This window comes from Neodiprion pinetum, chromosome 1, assembly GCF_021155775.2.
Source record: "Neodiprion pinetum isolate iyNeoPine1 chromosome 1, iyNeoPine1.2, whole genome shotgun sequence".
In the NCBI taxonomy this organism is placed as follows: domain Eukaryota; kingdom Metazoa; phylum Arthropoda; class Insecta; order Hymenoptera; family Diprionidae; genus Neodiprion; species Neodiprion pinetum.
The window spans coordinates 5,279,839-5,304,103 of NC_060232.1; the positions used below are offsets into that span (position 1 = coordinate 5,279,839).

At 41.1% G+C, this 24,265-nt stretch overlaps 1 protein-coding gene across 1 annotated transcript in view; it reads left to right on the top strand.

Annotated features, from left to right (window-relative positions):
• The first annotated feature begins 436 nt into the window (after window positions 1-436).
• LOC124216220 (uncharacterized) overlaps window positions 437-24,265 on the top strand; it is a 196,073-nt gene continuing 172,244 nt past the window's right edge. The window contains exons 1-3 of the mRNA XM_046620485.1: window positions 437-3,387; window positions 3,433-4,745; window positions 11,028-11,078. Coding sequence (XP_046476441.1) covers window positions 1,425-3,387; window positions 3,433-4,745; window positions 11,028-11,078 — 3,327 coding nt within the window. The 5' untranslated portion in view covers window positions 437-1,424. The remainder of the gene's footprint in view (window positions 3,388-3,432; window positions 4,746-11,027; window positions 11,079-24,265) is intronic.

Here is a 24,265-nt window from a genome sequence, read left to right on the forward strand (position 1 = left end):
GCCCGTACATGTACACGAAGTATACGTATGGTATTGGTTCCTCGTTTCTGCAGCGTCGAGTACACGCCTTTTTCTTTTTACCAATTCTATTTCATTCTTATCAATGTCTATTTTTTCTCCTCTCTCCGTTCCTGCTTTTATTTTTCGCTTAAATCTCATTCGTTCGACAGGCTGCGGTGCAGCTGTCGTATGTACGAAAATGATTTATCGCTGATTTTTCAGCCACGCTCGTATCTTTGAATCAACGACGGTATACGAAATTTATTGTGAATACAGGTTGAATATGTGCGGGATATCGCGTTATGAGCTGGGTTTAAATAATTTTTGACTCCAACGATATTGAATTCGTTTTTTTTTTTTTTTTTATCTGTTCTTCAAAATTCTGTCGCGATCATTCAACGGAGGATGTGCATTACGCGTTTGTAAAAATTTTCAGGTTGATCGATGTGACTGAGGAAATTGACGGAGAAGAAACGAATATCAAAAAATTATTATGTTACTTAAGTGTTTAATTATATAAATTGCTCAATGTGTAATTAATTGTAAAACGAATCGGTGCAATCAAATCAAAGACGTAATAGTCGTTTGAACGAATCTACGATATAAAGACATACATTTTTTGAAAATTTATACAACAGTTTATTTTCAACGCCAGCGAATTTTGAAGGATTAAAATAGGAATGTGTAACTATGACTATTAAAGTTGTGATAATTTTTATAATCACCCTCTGTAATCAAACGTGATTGTGGAATGTTCTACCTCCTCGATGTCAGCTGATAAATCTTCAATGCGGCGGTGGTTTAAATATTCTATTAAACTACCGAAATTCTAAACCACAATTAATATTTGATTAAATTACGGTCAGCTTTTCCGGTGATATAATCTCTGCGCAAGTTTTTTGGAGTATATTTTACTCACTAATTTCTTAATGTGGTGATAAACGTGCAGTCACAGCGCGCTTCTTGCAATGTGACTTTGTGCAACAATTGTTAGTATTAAAAAATAAATAAATAATTGCATCAACGAATTAGGCTAGACGTTTGTATTCGAGTAAAATCGACGATCCAGTCTTGAATAAAACGCAACCAAAACGTCGAATGAATATCTATATACACATACATTTACGACGGAATATAAAACTTCGAGATCATTTCACATGCGAGAAATTATACCTGCTGTCATCGCCCTCGAATCGGGGAAATTGAAGATAAAGAAAGGTACATGCATTATTGAGAGGTGTGGAAAGAGCTTGATCGATCACCGGGACAGGGTTGAACCGATAGCGGAGAAAAAATAGAGGACCGGAAGTCATTCCCCATGCTTGTGAGAAACTTTGTCGCAAGTGTGAAGTAAGGTATTCACGGTGTGCGGATTGGGGCGAATCCTCGGCTACATCGGCGGCAGGCCGTCGGTGGGGGCCAACATGTCGCAGTCCGGTTCAAACGGTTCGAACGGTTTGAACGTTGGCAACGATTCGTCGCACCGCACTGGGACCGGTTCCCTGCAGGGACAAACCCTCGGAGCTAGTCAGAATGGCAAGTCGGTGAAAGAACATCACCACCAGTCGGACCAGCAGCCGAAGAAGAGCAACGACGCGGTGGATCTCTCGAACGGCTTCGAAAATCGCACCATGGAGTACGAACGATACGCGCAGGAACGAGCCCAGGAAAGAACCGTGAACCAGATAAGTCACGCCGGCATGACTTACCAGAATCAGGCGCAAACCCAGAGCGGCGTTCAGTACAACACTTCCGGTGACGGTGTGCAGACCATGCAGCCAGTCCAGTTTCCTCAAACGGGAAGGATCACCGGCGGTCAACTCGACGACCGCCATCCGGTGCCCGGACAAATACCGACCCAGTACGGCCAGGACAAGATCCAGTCCATGCAGGAGAGAGTCCAGTACGTGTCTCAGGCCGGGACTCAGATAGTTCCGGTGCAGGTACAGCCGCAGTTCACCGGCCAGGAATACCCCGGCGATCAGGGACAGTTCTCGCAGATAAGGTCGCAGTTCGAGGTCAGGTCGCAGGCCTATCCGGGGCAGGGTCAGTACTCGGAGAGGGCGGGTTACGTGACCAGGGACATCGCGTACCGGGATCAGTCGGTATACAGCCAGCCGAATTCCGTCCCGATCTTCGGAGGGCAGGGACAGTACGTAACCGTTCAACCGCAGTCGTCACAGTCGGCGAGCCCGCAGCCGGCGTATTATTCCGGCGTTGTGATACCGTCGCAAACATTCGCCCAGATCAGCTCGCAGCAGCAGTACCCTTACGGTCAATATACCCAGACAGTGATGAACCCAGGAACCGTGCCGTACGCTGCTCATCCGGGAAACATCGTTATCGGGCACCCTCAGCAGTTCGGACAGCAGTCGCCGAACCCTCAAGGGTTCTCCCAGGACTCGGGACAGTACCAAAATCAGCCGATTATTCAGCCCATTGCTCAGAACATCGCTCAGGGGATGCAGATCGTCGTGACCGCCGAGCGGCCCACTCGCGGTCCTAAACCGACGGTTCCGCCTCGGGGGAACTCGAAAATCACCCACGATTCTAGCGGACATCGGAAATCCGCAAGCGTCGACGTTTCGTCGATACAGAAGCCGGGGAATCAGGCCCAACACCTGCAAGGTGTTCACAAGTACGACGGGACTGCTGGAAACCTTCAGGACATTCATCGCGGTGAGATCGCCGGTGTTACCGGGGCTCAGAGTCTCCCCGAAAATCCGGAAAGAAGGTACTTGGCTCCGATTAATCAGAATCCTAGGACCCGACAGGACGGACTTTACATCGATACTAATGGCGATAAAATCGGCATAGCTTCGGAGGCGGCTGCTTCCGAGTCAGCGCTTTACGTCTCGCGGCCGGAACACCGGAAGTCTGCATCCGTTGACGTGACGACGAGCTTTCAGAAGAGAAACGACACCATTACCTTCACGTTCCCGGGTGATAACCAGGAGATTTTAGTACCTGGACGGAAAATGTCTAATTCGGAGCTGAAGAGGCACGAGGGTGGTAACGCTTTTTCCGGCGTCGGTATTGGGCCGTCGTTCGACCCCTCGTCACGTCAGGAAAATCGCAAAAGCGTTATCGGCGTTGAGCGAAAACCAGATTGGGGGTGCGCGCTTAGCCCCGGTCAGAGATCGATATCTCACGAGAATCGACGCTCGGATTACTTCGAGGAGCACAGGCGGTCGCCGTTAACTCTCGACCAGAAGAGGATGGACGAAGTGAGGAAGTCCCCGATGCCGTTCGTCCCGATACGAGACCTCTCGGTGGACCGGGCCGGCCAGAAGTCACCGTCCTTCGTTAACCAAGCTTTCGAGAAAACAAGACAAGAGCTCGCCGTTTGGGCCGAGCAAAGGCAGCGGCAGGAACTCGAGAAAGGAGGTGGCGGTGGAGGCGGAGGAGGAGGAGGAGGAGGAGGAGGAGGAGTCGGTGCCCCGATCCAACCGCAAATGTTCTCCACTAGTCCTAGGTCGAGGAATCAATCCGAAGAACGGAAGGACCCGAGGATCGTGCACCAGGTCGAAGAGAGACGGGAGCTCAGGATGTCACAGTCGGCATTTCAGCCGATACCGAACATCAGTCAGAACACGATAATGGAACAGCGACGTCACCTGCGTCACGTGAGCGCCGATCTTACCAAACACATGGAGCTTTCACGGAAGGACTTTGACGAACAGCCCACCGCCTCTTCCATGGCCAGCCTCGGCGCTATTGTGCCTGGAATTGGGTCGCAGAGAACGAGTCCCAGTCTGTGCCAACAGTATCCGGCCATCAGCGAGGCCAAAATTGATGCCAAATGCGCCCTGACTATCGCCACGGACTTTGGGGATGGGTCTGTCAAGTCGATGGAGCAGGTTGATCACATTATTCACAGCCATAGAAAGAGCCACAATCTCGGCTCGACTTTGTTGACTCACAGTAAAAGTCAGACCGAAAGTCTTCAGGCGCAAAACGAGGCTCAGAACGACGGGTCTGGATCCCAGTTTCAGCAGCACATACAGATGCAGAATCAGCAGAGTCTCGATCAGATATCCGAGAAGTTGTCGCAGTTTGAGAGACAGCAGAGCGATTTGCAGACGAAACTTCAGTGTCTGCAGAATCAGAGTCAAATTTTAGACAAGGTCTCGCAGTTCCAGCACCAGCAGAGCGATCTCCAGGCAAAAATGCAGAGTCTGCAAAGCCAGGCTCAGCCTGTCGACAAGCTTAATCAAATTCAAACCGGGCATCAATATCACGGCAACAACAACGAGTCGCAGGCGGCAAACAAGTCGCAGTCAGGGAATCTTCAGACCTCCGAACAATTTAGCGAGAAGTTATCGCAGCTCCACAGACAGCAGAGTGAAATTCAAACCCATCAAAACAACCTGCATAATCAGCTTCAGCAAACTCTTCACCAAGGCTTTCTACCCGGTGGTTATAAAAGCGCTTTTCAGAGCCAAAACCAAATGGCGGAGAAACTCTCACCCCGTTTGCAACAACACGAAGACTCGGATCCAAACCCAATTCAAATTCCGAGCATGTCCCAGATGCCCTTACCCAATTTATCCCAGTTCGATAGAACCGAAGTTGGCCGGAGTTCGTTACAGTACAGATTCACCCAGTGTGACGCGATTGACGTCGGTTCCAGTGCAGCGAGCTTTGCCATTGGTAGTAGCGCCAGTTTTACCGGTACACTCAAGAAAGTTCCACCGGAGAAACCACCCCGGACGTCGTTGATCGTCCAATCGCCAGAGGCAGAGGTAATTCACTCGTTCGTTACTTCGATTCTCCTTTATCTCTTGTTTATCCCGTTCCCCCCCTCTTTACGTTCTAGTATAGAAATACCGTTTTTGTAGGATAACCTAGCAGAGAAACTGCATGCATAAATTATGTAATGTACATAATAATGTGAAATGCAACCCCGGCTCGGTGTGTATAATAATCCTTCCGTTGCATTCGCGAATGTAAACTCGAGAACTGTTTTGCAAGATAATTTGAATTGAAATTGAATGAACATGCTTTGTGAATTTCATTTACCGTGTTACCTGTAACGCGAAACGGTTACGCCCTCCGGGTGTAAAATCGATTTATTCCGCGTGGGAAAATACTAAATGTCTGTGTAGGGAGGCATAGATGAGGGGGGTGTTCGTTTGGTTTCTCTTTTTAAACCGGCGATGTACAGAGGATGCCTGGTTTTAATTAGGGGAAGTAGGCAAACGGCAGTGCCGAAGTGTTTTCTTTTATATTTATCGCCGGCGAATGTGTGGCACAGGTGTAAACGTTAGAACCATTCTGCTTTCAATTACAGTAATTTCTTTCCCAAATTCGATTCCATCGCATGCCTGATTCGTGTTACATGTATATCAGGGTGCTCCTCATTTGGGATATTGACGAATTTTTTCCACCCTACCCCCTAAAGCAACTTCAAATCATTCAAAAACATGTTCCTAATTTTTTTAGAATTTTTACCTCAACTCAAAGATGGTCCGCATTGTGATCGAGATTTTTTATACAAATAACATGGGACAAACTTTTTTTCTCAGTATATATTTTATTGTAGAAGGAATAAGGTTCCAAAAAACCTGTGACTCCGAGGTTTCATGGGCATTTGCTATTATCTGAAAAAAAATTCACATCATCATACCAGCCAATCTGGACGAGTCGCACACCCTCGAAATTTGACTTTTTTTTTATTTAGAGGAAGTGCAATTCTTCTAGATTGCATGGTATGTTGATGTGTATTTTTTTCAGATAATAGCACTGATGCCCACTAAAACCTCGCTGTTACAAATTTTTTAAAACATTATTACTGTTTTTACATTACATTATTATTGTGACATTTTTCTTTGAATTGTTAGTTGGTAAGTATGTTACTATCTTCGCAACGTAATTCTTCAAACCTGATACCTCTGTTTTACTTATCACGATTCAACAACGGATGCTGGATTTTTATCTTGAAAATTCAGAATCTAATGTTTTCAGACGAATCAGGACATGCGACGCATATATATGAAATGTAAATTGTTCACGCTTCGACAGGACTTGCGATTAACGTTTTAAAACCCGCTGCAAAATGAAGCGAATTGACGCGTTGATTGAATCGTTGAAATCAATTAACCAGTTTCAAACAATGCTTGCGATCTGTTCGCTGGGCGTGAATAGGTAAGCGGATTTTTTATTTTGTAATACCGTTGTAACACCGGAAGTGTTCGACCGCGGAATTTTGACCTGCAGCGATATGTATGCGTAGGCACGCAGGCGAAGCACGAAGTGCGTAGGTATAACAATCGACCGAAAATGATCTAAGCCCTTATTCGAAAGGGAGGGCGAACCTTTGGCGAGCTACCGAATCGCTCCGCGCTGGCATAACAAGGTTTAGATTAGTGAGTGTGCTGCAGAGAATCGATTGTATATACTCAGGTGGAGTGGCTTGACGTTAGTTGTAGTTGGTTAATTAAGAGAAGTTAATTAAGAGCAGGGCATGACCGACCGTCTGCGTCCAGTAAATTAGATCTCCATGTTTTTCCAACGAATGTCGACGAAATGCGAAATAATTAACCTCAGGTCTCACACCGTATAATTATTTATTACCTGCTTCTTCCGTGTTCGACCTTGAAACTGGTTTCCAGGTCTCGTTCGGTCGGGATCAAGCCAAACAATCACCTCTGCGATACAACTCGCACTCAAACAAATCAGTCGAGCCATTTATCGGTTCAAACAACTACGCTAACCATCACAGAGGAATCTGATTCGTTTCATTTTTCCGTTCATTTCTACGGTCGAAGTTAGCGACGTTATCGTAACGAAACGTTGGGGAACAATCATTATTTTCTTCATTTTACAATGACTTTCAACGAACTGAGATTTCGAAATACGAGAACGTGTTTTGTTTCGTTACGGTTTACAGAACTTGAGACAATTCCGATATCGCGAAAAAGCGCTTTTTCCTCAGCATGAATCGTTGCGATAACCTTACGAACTTCAATAAGGTAATTGTTACGCCAATTTCCACTCCCTTCCTCCCTCGTTCGAATTGTTGGCCGTTAGGCACCGGGTTTCGAGATTCCCGGCTCCGAGAGTCCTTCGCCAAAGTCTAATTTCTATCGGTCGTGATTTAGTTTCCTTCTATTTCCGCGGGGTTTCGATTTATCGTCGATCCTGCGGCGGAGCCGCGTATATATATATATTATACAGACATTCAGGATGCCAGGGTTTGTTCGAATTGAATTAATAAGAACGGTCGCCCTTGCCGATCCCTGAAAGGAATCGGTACACAAGCTGACACTGCCGATATAACCACGGATAAGAAGATCCTGGCAAATTCGCGTCTGCTGCTCCAGACGTTTTATACCGCCTACACATAACGTATGTATACTTACACTCTACGAGAGGTTCTACTCGGTGCGCGTGAACGGAATTCAAATTGCTCTTTATTACACCGTTGCGTCAGACTGGCTGAAAAAAGTCGCTCGTATGGTTTTTTCCCCGTTTTTTTTTCGCCATATCTTTATTGGCTGAAAATTTTTCCTCAAGCTCTACAATCGTTGAGGGATGAGAAGAGTGTGATTTTTCATCTCGTAACGTTTAAATAACAATTGAGTATAATATAAAGAGACGGACAAGAAAAATACACGAAACAAACGTTACAGATCTATCGAAGAGAAGATTAATTCATTCATTTACGCTCGACCGCTCGTAGATATAATATTATAAGTTTCCGTGGTATATCTTTGAAGTGTCATCGTCAATTTGTAATTAATTTGTTACTTGATCAGGGTTTTTCGTCATACACTTTACGTAACTGTCTTGGAAAACGTTGAGAGTGGACTTTCGCCTTTGCGGCTTGTATACCCATGCTAACTTCTAATCCCCTCAACGTTCTACGATCATTGTTTATTTTCAATAGGATACATCGTCACAATATATGAAAAAATAAATTTCTGCAGCACACAATGAAAGCCGTATTAAACAGTGTATTTGGCTATAACAATGAATATGTGTAACAACAAAAAGTTGAACGTTTTAGTAATTATAGCATAACAAATTGTAGGCTGCGTTCCGGTTTTTGAAGAAAATTTTTTTTTTATTTATTCTTATGCTCTTTTCATCCGATTCAATTTTCTATTACAGTTCTTAATTATTTCTTGCTCCACCGATTGTGTCGCTACAGTGATCTACTATCGTGAACGAAACAGAAAATCGAATATATCGACTAATTTATTAGTATACGTGTACATGGCCTGCAGTCGGGTTCTCCCGAATCTCTTTCTGGTCTCATTTGTGCCGCAGTCGAAACGCTAATTTGACTCGTCGCCTCCTCTCAAACTCCAAACAATGCTTCAGGTCCGCGAATTATTATCATTTGCTCTTTCAGTCAGTGAGCGCAGAGCATTTACCTCAGTGGCACCTGCGTAATACAATTTTATTACGTACAACGTACAAAATATACTAATTTTTAATCAAATAGTATCAGCGTCCGTCATACGACTCGTCTTGTTATTTCCGTGATCGTATCATATTCACGTTCCTTTTATATTGCATCGAAATATTGTCTTCGAATAAAGCAAGTGTACCAGTTATTAACCTTTTTTGATTGTATCAGATCAATCCCTACTTCTAAAGTTACCAAAAAATAAATATTCAGCGTCTAACCTCCAGCAATTGGTTTTAGTCACTGACAAATTCACAATTTATGCCGTCAATTCATAATTTTCAAAAATAAAACTTGTGTACTCATTCATTCGGGTATCAGAGAAACAGAGCAGAGCGCCTTGTGTACTCGACCGTCCTTCACCTTCTTCGTCTTCAAGTTCACGTACGCCGAGCCGATCGGTGTTTACAATTTGCCAAGAACGGTGCTCACAATCAGTAGCGTCGAGACTTTCGTTCGATCAGGTTCGTGCGGCCGGTTTATATTCGCGTATTACGCTTGTGCGCGATTCTCGTCATGTTTCGTAGCGAATATCTGACCCGGTGTATCGATTACGTTAATCAATTATTGGTGTATCTGTTTATCGAGAGAATTCTCTACGAGTTGTTCGTCAACGGTTTGTTTGTCCGAAGAAGATGATCATTACGACCGCGAACGTGATTCACACTCTCTTCGATTCTCTTTTATCCAAAGTGACTGCAGCGATATTTTTTTCAGGTAAATCCATAATTTTCAATACACACAAACAGGAACGTCTTACAATTATAAAATAAAAGCATCACATTTTTGTTAGAGAAACTGAAAAATTGTTCCTCTTTACGGTATCTCCTTTACTTCTCTTGCATACTTTTCGCATCGAGGATTCTTTTACGGAATGTAACAAATGCACGAGAAGTATGCATGGGAAACAATTTATCGAATATATGTGTATACGGATAATGGAAGAGCGATTTTTGATCATCTCGCCGGCCTCTTTGAGTGGCGGAGGTACATCATCGGTAAATACTACGTACCTTCTTTCTTTTATCGCCATGGGTACAATGAATATTCATGCGACACACTAGAAGCTTGCCCTTTCGTTTGCTTGCTCGCTCTTTCTTCGGCGTCCATATTGTATACATATATATATAATATATACACACACTTACCTTCACTCTACACGCCGGTATACATTTGCCCTGAAACAAAGGGGATGGATATAAAGATATTTATTATTTAACGATGTCGCCGATGAATAATTAAACGCGGGTATACTCTTCAGGCGGATTCTTAATATTTAAAGCGATTATTATACAGTGTATAGTGGAGTTTTAGCTTTTATCGCTTTTACAAGTATACATAGCACATGTTATACACATATGCTATAAATATACCTACATGGTGCAATTCCCGTAAAATACAAGTTCGCGGAAAAGACGGGAACTGATTGAATCCGCGTTAATGAAATGTATGAATAAATTCATCATACAAACTGTCATTTGGCATTTTAATTTTACAGAGTTAAAGTATGACGAAAAAAAAAAAACAGAAATTCACGCCGACTAATTTATTATCCAGATGTTTTTCCCTCCACACTGATATTTATTCAAATAATAACGCGCGTGTTTTCGTATTTTGTTTTTCTCTTTCTTTGAACTGGAATAAAAAAAAAAAAAATTAAGCAATAATGACACTAGGTCACAAGGTTCGATAGCCTGAATATTATCGTATTGAATATTAAACTTCGATTGTGAAAACTGCGGTGAAAAATAATTTGGCAGATTTTGCAATAATCTAGGTATATAATACGGTCGTTGTTACATACAACGAAAGCTTTTTAAACATACTTTTGATGGTATATTTTTTCATCGACTCGTGTACTTTGTTTCTTCATCTGCCGAGCGAGTTATTTTACTTTTTTTTTTTTTTTTTCTTATTCTTTGGTTTTTTATATTATTTTTTCGTCAATACCGCGGGTGTATATCGATGTCGTTTGCTGGACGCCGCGTCAGTTGCTCAAGTATCTTTCTTATTCGGAGTAAGATATTCGCGAGTTACTGTTGCTGGGTATTTTACCTTCTGTTATTATACCAACAACGTTGTAACATTGGCGAACCATTGCAGCCGCCGTTCCTCGTCTTGAAAATCACACAATAAAGAGACGCAGTTCCGTCTGTGAAATGCTGGTAGGTGATTCTTGAAGTTGTTCTTGAAGATCTCGTGTCTGTAAAGAATGCGGGAAAGTTTTCAAAGGGAGTATCGAAGCCTTGCCACCCTTGACTATCTCGGCGGGATTGCAGCAAATCAGAGCGTTGGACGAGCGGCGTTGTGGTCAGTTCAACTCTCGTAATTGGACTAATTAGAGACGTAATTATTCGGAATTAATCGAGATAAACCGCTTAATTATCATTCTGTTTGTACGTAGTTTGTCTCCCTTCTGGAAACCTTGGATTGATTCTAATGCAACTGCTGCTGGTCCTCCACATTCCGAAACCGCAACGTTGGTTTCACGGAAATTTCCCGATCGCAACTGACATTGAATTTTCACTAGAAATTGTTTTATCGACATCCAGTTTGACCTGGACTTTGGAGATGTTTAATAATTCGTTTTTCTTTCCTTTTGTCGTTACAGAGTAACAGGAGTCAGCCAGCCATCGGACTCAAGCAGACGCCAAAGGCGAGGGTAAGCATTTTCAATTTGTCTATTCTCACCTTTTACATTCGCTTATATTTTATTCGTATGCATAATTTGTGAAAAAATTGTTAAAAAAAGAAATATCGTCACGCCCGCAGTTGGCACGAATTCTTCTCGTACATGTAACACATGTACAAACTTATTTACTTTGATAAAACTCAACTTGTCTCGTTAACATCGAGACTCGAAATTTCTCCCTAAACCGTAAATACCGAAGTCCGCGACGATACGAGACGTGCAGTTGACACTTCAACACACTCTGCAGCGTCTTGTTCTTGAAAATTGATGAATTTGAGGTAAACCGCGTTATCCTACGCGCTTCCTGTAAAGCCTGGGCGAGGCGCGTGGTATTTCACTTTGACAACCGATCGAAAGGGGTTTTGCGGGGGAAAATGGATGGTCGTAGAACCCTCGTCAGAGCAGCGTCGCATCAACTATCTGATTAACTATAAATTTCAATCCGAATAAACGACGCGTATGTACGTACCTGCGTAATTACATGTCGCGCGTAAATACGTATACAGCGTGTATACAGAAGTCTCTATACGTACACGGTACCCACGGCATAATTGTGGGATGCATAATTTGATGCGGCGAACTGGTAGCCGAGGTTACGTGGGACTAGACTACTAGAGGATTCGTCAGCACCGAGTGAACTTGACCATGTTGAAGTTGGTAACGTTAACGTAACGAAACATGATGGAATAAATGGTTGTACAATTTTAGAACGGCTTTCCAGGTGTTGGCTTTTCAAAATATTAACATGTTTTTTTTTTTTTTTTGTTACGATTTACTAACTGAATTTCAGACAATCCTAAGGCTGCAAAGTAACCATTTTCGTGAACGTGAATCGCTGGTTTTTTTTTCCAAGTAAATGAAAACACTTATAGGAATTTCAGTTTCAGGGTTTTATTATTCATTGTTTATTAACATTGTTTGTTAACTATAAATAATCAAGCCTTCGAACTAAAATAGCTTAAAGTGTTTTCATTAACAAAAAAAAAAAAAAAAACAAACAAAAACCTAGAAATAGGTACGATTTTAGCCCCCCCCCCTTAAAGTCACGTTACCAACTTCAACCTGACGCGAAGTTGTCCAGTTGCCGGCAGTATGTGCGTGACTTGTAGCAGCTATTCTCCTTCACTTGCAATATACATGCGTGATGCGTCCATCGGACGCGTGCTTGCAATACAAGGATGGACGCGGGTGCGGTTATAAACTAACCTGTTTCCATGCACGTGTTATTACACACGTGTAGGTATACAACATGCGCGTACCGACAAGAACTTGTTATACGAGTACGTTTCACCTGCAGCTGCGGTATTCTACGCAAGGTACACGTTCGAACAAGTTTGCGTCAGCTGTACTCGCGTCCGTAAACAGTCCGTAAACAAGCTCAACTTGGTACTGCAACTTTGTTGTTGGGTACATGGTACGAATCCATGCTAGGGCATTTTTTGTAATTTTGAAAATATACCGCGAGTGAAACATTCACGTGCAATCAATCTGTTTTGGGTGTGTTGCGCAGTTGTTTTTTAGGGTTTCGTACCTCAAAAGGAAATCACTTTGTTGTCTATCGGTCTGTCTGACCGTATGTCAAGACCCTTTTTCTCAGGAACGAGTCGAGGTATCAAGTTGAAATTAATATCAAATACTAAGGTCTACGGCCCTTTGAAGGTGTAAAAAATTCAAGCTTCTAAGTCAACGCAATCAAAAGATACGGCCATTTATGTCGTGTATTTTGATGCTCACAAACTCACTCATCAAAACCTAGAGGGTACTTTCCGTTGATCTAAAATCATGAAATTTGGAGAGAAGCAAGGTCTCACAGTACAAGTAAAGGAAAAACTCCTATAATAGTTCATTTGTCGTTATATCGCATAAAAAAAAATAATAATTGAGTTTTGTACGGAATCTTCAGGGCACGGATCTTACTCGCTCTTGTCTGTTTTTATTTTTTACTTTTAGGGGGCTTATGTTAATCAATCGTTAGCGTCAATGTTACGTATTACACTTCGGGATTCTTGGGATATTATTTTGGTCAAATTTTTAAGCGAGACTGACTAACTAACTGACTGCCTGGGTGGTGCAGAGAGTTTTCATATTCACGAGTGCTGTTCGTAGAAGAGAATATTTTCAGTTCATGTTAAAACCGTCGTTAAAGTCAGATGTATTTATTATACGATTTTTGTTGAATGAAATTTGCAGCTGTTTTCAAGTTGTAGTTTGCTATATCGTTAACCTGCGCAGTGAGATTATTCATTTCACGGTTATTTTTGCAATAGTCATTTCATCGAATGATAAAACTTTTGTGGGTACTGTACAGTTGTTAACGCAACCGTATCACTGATGTATACGTACATATGTGTGTGCACGCAAATTTGATTCCTCGCTTTATTGCTTTATCGTGTGTTAAACGTGCTACGCTGTGAATCTTCTCGAATTCTATGCGTAGGTGAGATTACAGTCTTCTATTCGAGGAAAGCTTCCCTTTACCAAAGTGACAAAAGGTCTTTGGTCGGGATATTCGCAATTTGGTGATGCCCGCTAACCGAGATCGCTAATTGTTCTTCACAAGACAATTCGTCGTCTCTGTACCGTGACAATCTTTAGAAACTATTCTGAAAATTATGGAGTTCGCAAGCACCGTAAGTTTCTCGATTAATGAAGCTGCCGACTGATTATAACTGTCACCTTGCTCTCGGATCGTGCTAGAGACTGTCATGTTTCGGAAAAACTTGAAGGTTCATTGGATTTGTCGCTGTGAAACTTATTTAGAAACTGGGAGGATCGAATAGATGCTTGAAAAAAAGTTTGAACGGTTATACTATTAATGAAGATGAATAACTTGGTAATCGAAATCGCGATTATCGAATGAACAAAATCCTGACATCTGCTCATTGTCAGTCTATAATTGGTTTCCTCGCTAAATTGTAACAGACAGGTGAAAATTGGTTTGCCGTTACGACGATCCAGATAAGCGACATTAAAAGGTGAAACAGCGACATCGACGCGACGCGACGAATCAGCTCTGAGAGATCGAACCTGCCGAGTTCAGGAGCCGCGCAAGCCGCCGCAGCCTTCGAGGCGATCCTCGCCTAGACTGGAGGGTCGGCGACGCGAGGATCGGATCTTCAGTCGGCAACGAAGCTCGAGAAGCATTTCACTTTGCGAACGAATCGTCGACGAGCTTGCGGCGCCGATGTCGGGGGCTGGAAACGCGACTCGCGTTTTCTGGGATAATCGCAGGCCGATTTCTTGCCGCCAACTTCCGCGGCGAGGCTGCGGTGACGATCTACGAAGACGTTCCGGAGGGATCCTTCGACCCGCACGCCGGACTCCCGGAGCGGTCGGTCGGCTCGCCGATCCTTCGGGCGAGTTCCGGTTCCGGCGTCGGCGTCCATCGGCGGATCGATCATCCGGCAGGGCGGCGAAAGGAATCGAACCGATCTACGAGCCGCGGAGTCACTTTCAAAGAACGCGAGCCGCGTCGGCGTCGCAGGCTTGTCGATATTTATCGTCGATGTCGCTTACGTCAACCTGGTTCTACCTGCAAACTCATTTTCACCCGTTTTTTTCCATTTTTTGAGGACTGAAATAAACTTACTCAGCTGTAAAGCGGATTGGAATTTTGCTCCTTTTCTATCGGTATTCAGATCAATAATCGTGCAATATTAGTGTTATTCGTCAATATCATCATTGTTTGACATTTTCTTCCCTGATGTTTAATTACTCTCAAATCCGAGCGTAAATTTCTCTGTCGAACCCATCGAATTCGTTGTTAATCCCAATTCAATGTTGCCTAAAGTTGATATCGAGTTTTGACAGTTTATCTGGCCAATTTCGAGCAAGTTGATCTGTTCGACTGCAGACATTAGAGAAATTTGAGATAATTCGTTCGAATTAATTATAACGAAGAAGCCGAATATCATTAAGCGACAACATTTCTTAAGAAAAATGGAAAGGAGGGTACAAAATTTGTAAAAGGGTGTAAAAAATTCATCCAACAACGTAATAAATTAGGGTAAAACATTTTGTCATTCAAAAATATATGCTGGGATTTACGGAGCTGAAACGAACGAAACAGCCTTGTACAGAGAGAGAGAGAGAGAGAGTAATACTACTTTGAGGGAGGCTGGATATATTTTCTAATTCCTAGGCTCTCGTGCGTTCGTTACGGATTATACCTGAAAGCTCAGCGCCGCGCTGCCTGGGAACTAAAGTCTCAAAAGCGTCGAGGTCGGCTGCGCAGCCTTTGTTTAAAACCAAACAAATGACAGTTTCACGATAGACGTGTATGTATATATCTGTATATATATATGTGTGTGTGTGTGTGTGTGTGTATAGGTATAATGCACACTCTATCCGCTTCTTTTCCCTTGGAAAAGTTCGCCCGGCAGAATTTTATACGTTTTCGAAATATTTTCGTTCATTCCTCTGTTTTTTCGTGCAGGCGCCAGAGAGAAAACAGAGAGTGAGATTGAGAGAAAGAGAGAGGGGGTGGGGCGAGGGGGGGAGGGGGGGCATAAATTCAATCAGGTGGCGTTGATATATTTTCGCAGAATAATTCCGAATGGTATGTTGTTGTTTTTTTTCTCTCTTCTCGTTTCTATACGCCAGGTACAATTTGAACGGTATAAATTTATTCAACTTCGTTTCATATTTTACTCAATTTAATTTTTTTTTTCTACGTCTCCAACCCCCAGAAACGCGAAACCTGATTATTTTTGTCCAACAAATTCGGGTCGCGATATTTCATTGGAAAGTTCATACTTCGTGGCAATGTTACCACCGGATACAATATAACGTGGCTTAAGAGATAAGAATTTAAAAGAAAGAAAAAACACGTGCGTGTAGAAAGGATAATAGATAAATTTCAAAAACCGGGCTTAACGCGTTATTTCGCGGTAGGGTGAACAACGCGTGGCTTATAGTATCTTTTCAAAGAGAACGAGGGCGGCATTCAAGCTGCTTGAATCTTCTTTGAAATAACGAATCTAAATCAGCGATATTTAGCATGGCTGATGCAGATTATTCCGCGATTTTCGGAGTAAACGCTTTGATGTGCAGAGTGACGATTTTAAAATTTACATGAAACAAAATTCATCTTCAAGGGTTGAATGATCCTGTTCGAAGAAATTTTCCGAGCTTAACGCTTTATGATCGCAGAGAACGAATCTTTGCTATAAAATTAATTCGTCGGTATTATCCCTCCGGCATCCGCCACGGGTAAATAATAATCAGGTTACGGTAATAAGTTTTTGGAAATATTGCTTTTACAGTAGGTACGGTCTGTAGGTGTGCAACGCTCTGTTAGGTTTCTAGGTATTATAAAAGGAAAGCAAGTCGAAGGATCCTTTCATCCGTACATCCTCGCTGTCACGTCTTCTTTTGTGCTTCCGGTTATCTTTACACCCCCCCCCCTCGCCCCTCTTTTATTCCGCTTCCGGCCTCCGTGTCATCCCATTGTTTCGGCCATCGTGACCGTCTTACATCTCCGTGTTTCACCCCTTGAACCGACCAGAATTGAATGTTTTTTTTTTTTTTACCTGTGAGGCTGCACCCTGCAAAGGGGTCTTCGTCTTTTGTCAAGTGTTGTCGATTATGGTACGCTTTTGTCTTTCGTATCTATCCTGGCTCTCACCATCTTTTTCTTCTTCTTTTTTATACCTGTTTCTTTTCACCCAATATTTTTGTTTCTATTTTCATTTTTCTAATCACCCGATTTTCGTAATTGAAATCCGATGAGAACGAAATAGCGATTTATATCAGCGTATTTGATTTATTTCAATTCTATTGTAATATGTACACATTGATTGATATGATTTCGCTGTAGAAACTGAGATTTTTTTTTTTTTTACACATTCGCTGATTTTATTTCTTCCCGCAGGTATGTAATCGTCGTTTAATCAAAGACTAAAAAATATTGATTTTTTTGTCGCAGTTTAAAATTAAACGGCGATGAAATATTTCATCTTACAAAGTATATACGGTACAGCTAATGAACTCTTCTGTAGAAGTCTTCTGCATTTGAAAGAGCTTTTCGCAATTAATAAATATCGACTAATTCGAAAAACTTTATCACACCTTTTTCCTATTAATATTATTATTATTATTGCTGTTGTTGTTATTATTGCTCCCGTTATAATTATACAAAGGAACTGCATCCGTATCTTGATACTGCGAGATTATATATAAGTTGGAAAATGCTTTGTACCTAAAAATGTTGCACAGCGTATCGTCGCGTCGCATACGAACAATGCGGTTACCTCGGGGGTTATATTTTTGTAACGGTTGCCAAGTTTGAGTTGTTACACACGTGGATATAATACAAATGGGTATACGTGTATGTATGCGGGCGTATATAACGCGAGGTGCAATTTTATAACGTCACTGTACGTAACATTATCATTATCATTATCATTATCATTATCATTGTCATTATCATTATCATTATTGTTGTACTTATGGCGAAAGTATAAAAACTTGCTTAAATTATATCGGTAGATACCTAGACGAAATTATCATAAAGTTGATACACGTTCTGTTTCTTGTACAGATGTTATATTTATCCATTGTTCACAGATATAATATCATCAATCCATATAAGCGAGAATAAATTTGTTCAGCTTTGAAACTGATTATTTATGTACGTACATATTATGTATGTTCCTATTCGATGCGGTATTATTGTACATATATAACGCAGAATCATATACATTTTGGATATACAGTATGAAACAGTGAAATTCATCGGTATATTATTTATATATATATATATATATATAAATAAAGTATAACGCCCGAAGCATCGTTGAACCACGAATAGAAGCACAATACCTACACACCTATACATTATACACATACGTGTCTGTAGCATATGGGAAGATGTGGAAGAGAGTATTTCGCCTCGTTTTTTATAATATACATGTATTTTTTTTTTTTTTTGCTCTTCTATCTTTGGTCTATCACGTCGGTATCGCGCGTATCCCTCACAAAGATACTACAAAACGTACCGTGTACATGTATTTATACGTACGTATAAGTTTCGGGAACATACAGGGTTATTGTGCCTGTTAGAAATCGCGGACTGCCTCGATCTATATGGCACAAGCGATGCTTATGCATATTATACATATCCGCAAGCTATTTTCATTAGTAAGGGAAAAAAGTTACGAAGAAAGAAGAATAACGAAAAGTATGATAATTTTTCATCCCTGTGCCTTGAGCGGAATCTCGCCTCTATTTACCGCCCTTTTCAATGTTATACCTGTGTAGGTTATAGTACAGTATATCATGTTCACGACGTATGTCGTATGGACTTTGTTCAGTTTGAGAAATCGTCACGGAAATATGGATTTACATCGCTTGGAAAGAGAAATTCAGACTTTTTTGTAGAATCCGGAATTTTTCTCGCAGGACAAACAGAGATGTTTATGTATGCTTTGAGTGAAATTAAGGAAGCAGGCCTCCCCTTCGCACAGGGGGAGCCAAAAGTTTGATCGAGAAGTCCTATGTCTATACAGCAACCCTCAATCGAAACAATCTCTGATAATAAGAGATTAAGAAAATATATATACGTTTATATATATATACAACATATATATATATACACACATATATACAACGTTTTATGGCATCAGGTATTACATTATGTATGATACTAGATTATATTTATATAGAGGACGCACACGGGGTATCTCATTTAAGTAAGTAACTTCGGAACGCTGTGATATATGTATATAATATAATAATATAATACTGCCAGCGTATCGAGAGAAGCATACCTCTATATATTACAGTTTGATAGGCACAAGGGTATATTATCTACGTATATATATATATATATATATATATACATATCACCTATGTATCGGTATATTGTGTATCTCGCGCAAGTTTGGGAAATGTTGGGCTAAGTATAATGGAAGATTGTTTCACACTCTTGGTCCTTCTTCAGCGCCCTTCTCAATCTCCGAGTTTATCGAAACTAAATACGTGCGTCCCTCGCTAATTGCAAATCATCAATCGGATCCTATTTCACTGTACTGAAATAACATTTCGGTAGGCGACGGGCGTGATTCGTCGATTTTTATTTGCAGAAATCGAAAGCATGCTTGTATAGTTTGGAAAAAAAAATTGAAATTGATCAGTCAGCGAAGATTACATTTTTTTGGCAACTCATACATTTGATCAAGGGTATTAAACAACGTGAAAATCTCAAGTAACTTTATACCTGAGTATACACGCGCCATGTTTTTTCTTCATGGAAGCTGGCTAATCAATTCAGTTCGCTCGGGTTTCATCCCTAAGTTTCAGAACTTGCAAGCTCCTCGAGGTTATAATCTATGTAGAATATGTGGGGTTGAGGTAGGTTAATCACAAGTTTATCATATTTCTGAAGGAAACTGATTATCGGAATTTGTCAAATTAACTCGATACTTGCTTCAAAAATATCAAATTCACGATGTTAGTGATGCAGATGCATTTAACGATAGTCAAAATTGTGATTTGCTGAACTGTAGCAGGCAGGTGAAAATTGGTTTGCCGGTACGACGATCCAGATAAGCGACATTAAAAGGTGAAACAGCGACATCGACGCGACGCGACGAATCAGCTCTGAGAGATCGAACCTGCCGAGTTCAGGAGCCGCGCAAGCCGCCGCAGCCTTCGGAGGGTCGGCGACGCGAGGATCGCATCTTCAGTCGGCAACGGAGCTCGAGAAGCATTTCACTTTGCGAACGAATCGTCGACGAGCTTGCGGCGCCGATGTCGGGGGTTGGAAAGGCGACTCGCGTTTTCTGGGATAATCGCAGGCCGATTTCTTGCCGCCAACTTCCGCGGCGAGGCTGCGGCGACGATCTACGAAGACGTTCCGGAGGGATCCTTCGACCCGCACGCCGGACTCCCGGAGCGGTCGGTCGGCTCGCCGATCCTTCGGGCGAGTTCCGGTTCCGGCGTCAGCGTCCATCGGAGGATCGATCATCCGGCAGGGCGACGAAAGGAATCGAACCGATCTACGAGCCGCGGAGTCACTTTCAAAGAACGCGAGCCGCGTCGGCGTCGCAGGCTTGTCGATATTTATCGTCGATGTCGCTTACATTAACCTGCTTCTACCTGCAAAGTCATTTTCACCCATTTTTTTCCATTTTTTGAAGACTGAAATAAACTTACTCAGCTGTAAAGCGGATTGGAATTTTGCTCTTTTTCTATCGGTATTCAGATCAATAATTAATATTTATTAATCATAACAACACCTGAAACAATTAAAATTGTTTTTTTCGTGTTGTACGAAGCTCATCCAATCTGAAATTCGATTGATCTTGTGAAATGCAACGAATTATCCGTTTCTAGTATATTCCGGATTCACGATTCGAATAACGAAAATTGAGTGCGCGAGGGGGATTGAATTAAAAGTAGAGAAACGCTAAAAATTTGTATGGAAATATATTGCTTCTGATGAAATGAAACTTTCCTCTCAGTTCAGATTTTCGTGGGTAGGTAGGTGGATACCTGGATACGAAAAGCGAACGTTTGTTCTCGCGCTTGAGAAGGAAAGGCAATATCGAAGTTTTCGGTCACCGCTCACGATTTTAACCATCTCGACTCTCCGGAGGCCTGCATGAGACTCTGATCTTCGACGGACTTTTTACTTCCTTTTCCACGCGCCTTTCTTACGGCTGCAGCAAAAGTCAATTACCTACCCTTTGCAGCTGGTTGAAAGAGCCTCTTTAAGTTTCTTTCAAATACGGCTCCCGCATGTAACCTGTAACTTATATAACGAGCTTGCTGCAACGAGGTTGACCTACGTAAAATTAATTCCAATAAAATAAAAAAAATTTTGAAATTAAAAAAAAGCTCTCACTCATCTAAGGATTGCAATCTAGATGGTAATTCGCGAAATATGATTTCTTTCTTCTTTTTCTTTTGCTGTTTTTTCTTTGTTTATTTGTCATGCAATATCGAGCCTTATACCAAACGGCTGTGGATGTATAAAATCTCAAAATATTATACATTACGCAACGCAAAATATAAAAATTTGCGATAAATGTAGAATTGAATAGACTTTTTTATACCACAGGCTTGAATTCGAGTATAAATTTAGGCGGTATGCAATCACTTAAAACGCTTTTATTTATCATCTCACTGAAATTTTGATAATCCCCACAATTTCTTATTTTTCTTCTTTTTTTTTCGCCTCATTCGTTATAATATACCTGTCCGAGGCTCGTGCTTTTCGTGATAATTTCACGCAGTGGATTTGCAGGGTCTGAAGCTTCTCTGCAGAATATTTTGTACCGAGCGCTACGTCGAGGCGAGGGATAATAATCATCTCAGCTAATTTCTTGGGGCTAAGGCGTGGCAATGACGACGATTCGCAAATTCGCCGTTAAGTTTACGCTACTATTTGAAACAATATTTTAAGAAATATGACGTATAAGACTTATTGCTCTCTCCTTTTCTCGGAAGAATGCGATCATTTTTTTTTTCATTTCGTTGTTGCGCGTCTTTTTTCAACATGTTACATTTGTTCACGAAGCAATATTTTAATTGCGTTAACAAATGGCGATAAAATTGGTGAAAAATATCTTGATGGTTATTGATACATAGTTTATAGAATTTACAGAAATATAAAAACCCACGCATAAAGGAGATTGTCGATTTCTCTTTAGATGCCTTGATATGTTGTAGGTGTAATGCGTTTGTGAATCCGATTGGTGGTCTCGGTTGAAAATACCTACGATAGGTATACATACTGCATATGTACTGATCGTGGTTTTGCTGAGCGGAAATCGGGACGAAAAATGAAATGTAGGAATTTACTGTGGAACGAATAGTTTCTACGTACTTCACGATTGCTCGGGAAAAGAGAAAATTCGTTTTACGTACCTACGTGCATGCTTATCGGTGTATACCTGTAATACAACGTGCATAACTGTGGCGCTTATCAGGAATGGAATCCGTGTTTGTTTCAACCCCGTTGGGTTTAGCAGCAGTCAGAATCGCGCGTTATATCCCGACATAATTGCTTTTCGGAATTTCTATAAAGTTCTGAAATTCAACATCAACACTAGAACTACCAGACCAGTCAAAACGGCTGGTTTTATCATTTCATTTGAAATTTCTACTCGATAATACGTCTTTTCCCGCAATGATGAAATTGCCTTTTATAACGATAACTAAAGGAGTAATGTAATGAATTTTATTTTTGTACTATCAGACTGGTTGTACAGTTTCATTTAAAAATTCCTACTTCGTGTTACAGTTTTCCTCGGTAGTTCTAGTGTTAAGCACGTGTGATAATTGTGACTTTGTGAAGTCTCGAAGCAGATTCAAAGAAACAAAAAAATAAATAAAAAATTATGAACGACGATGGAAGAGAAGCGATTATAAGCTCTGTGTTTGTTTAAATAAAAAACAAACGTTTCCCTTATATTCTAAAAAGCGTGTATCACTTAGACAAATATCCCAGAAGCTATTAGTAGAGAATATATATATATATAGATCGTGGTTGACGAGGGTTTTCAGCTTGGCGAATTTCAATCTGCTGAATCCAGGTTGTTTGCCCGAAAGTTTGTTCGTTAGTTGATTGCGCGAATTAGCAGGTAATTTAATTGTCATCAATTCGGTGAAAGGTAGAGGCTGCTCGTTGGTAGGTGAGTAGTGTCTCTTCTACTCGTGGATCACTGCAGTGCGATACGGGGTGGGAAAAAATCGTCGATGCGGCAGCATCCTGTTGTAGCCTGGACCACCTTTCTTCACCACGGATCACGAACTGACCGATCGCTACTAAAACAGAACGCTGCCTTACCGACAGCCGGTTCTATTCCCACCATTATAGGTAGCTAAGCGAACCGCGGGTAAGTTAAAAATTGTCACTGAATCGCGTGGGTTTTTCTTTATTGCGGTATTTTACAAGATTTTGAACGTCCCGGACTCGTCCGAATATTCCGCGTCGAGTAAAAAGGTGACGACTTTTCTTCTATCATACAGGGTAAAACCGTATCCCCGAAATTTCGATTTTACCCTCCGTCTCGATTCGCCTTAAGTTATCCTTTCTCCAAAACGCAGCGATTCTTCTCTATTTCTAATACCGTCCAAAGGCCTTAACTTTTTGTTCACAGAGTGCAGACCAGTCGGATATGTAATTTTTTTTTTCTTGGGGGTAAGAACCTCATAACTAAGGTTATCATTTTTGGATATAAAAATTTCGAAGCGATATTCGAACCCAATAAAATGGTATTGAAATTTTTCTTCCTCTTCAATTGGAAATTTGAATATCGTAAGTTATGTTTAAAAAAAAAAAAATAAAAATTTTCGGAAAAATATCGATCTGTTGTAAAACAGTCGTTACAGTTCGTTCAGTACACAGCAGTTGACGAATGTACAAAAATTCGAGGCGAAACTGTATTTATATTTTTTTTAGTAAGCGTACGTGAAGAATTGATCTCGACAGTAATAATAATGAGAAATTGGATAAATCAATAATCGATAACGGTAATAATTCATTGAAATATATCGTACTATGGTGGTGTGAAACTGAACCAAACACGCCGGGTAAAATAAATCCATCAACCAAACGCGGTTGTGTATAATTGTATAATCCGAAACATCATCAGCCGCGTTGGAAAGACGTCGTTAAGATTTATGCGTTTGGCCCCTTTGACATGAGTTATACATACAAGTATACGTACATGTACATATACTTTTATGAATAATTAACATACCTACACGTACAATTTTGTAAACTCCTGATTACTCATGCCCGTATGTGTACGCGGTATATAATATGTACGTACGCGTGTATAATAATAATAATAATTCAAGTGCATACCATAGAGAGGTTCGTTGTTCCAGCATTCATTCATCACGGAAATTATTACACCGCAGAAAAACCACGCTGACAAAATTGAAATATATATATACAATCTTTGAGTGTTCGAGTGAATTTAATACTTCTGTGTTTGTTATTAATATAATTATTATGAACAGTGAATAATTTTTTATTTTTAACGTATATTTGACAAATTTATCCCATTATTTTTTAACGGTTCGTTACATTGTACGTATATTTTTATGTTGTTTTTTTTTTTTTTTTTTGTAAAGAAATCTACATCGTTACTCGATACGTGTGAAATTTTTGCCGATACATTGGCCTTGAAATTCAGAAGAAT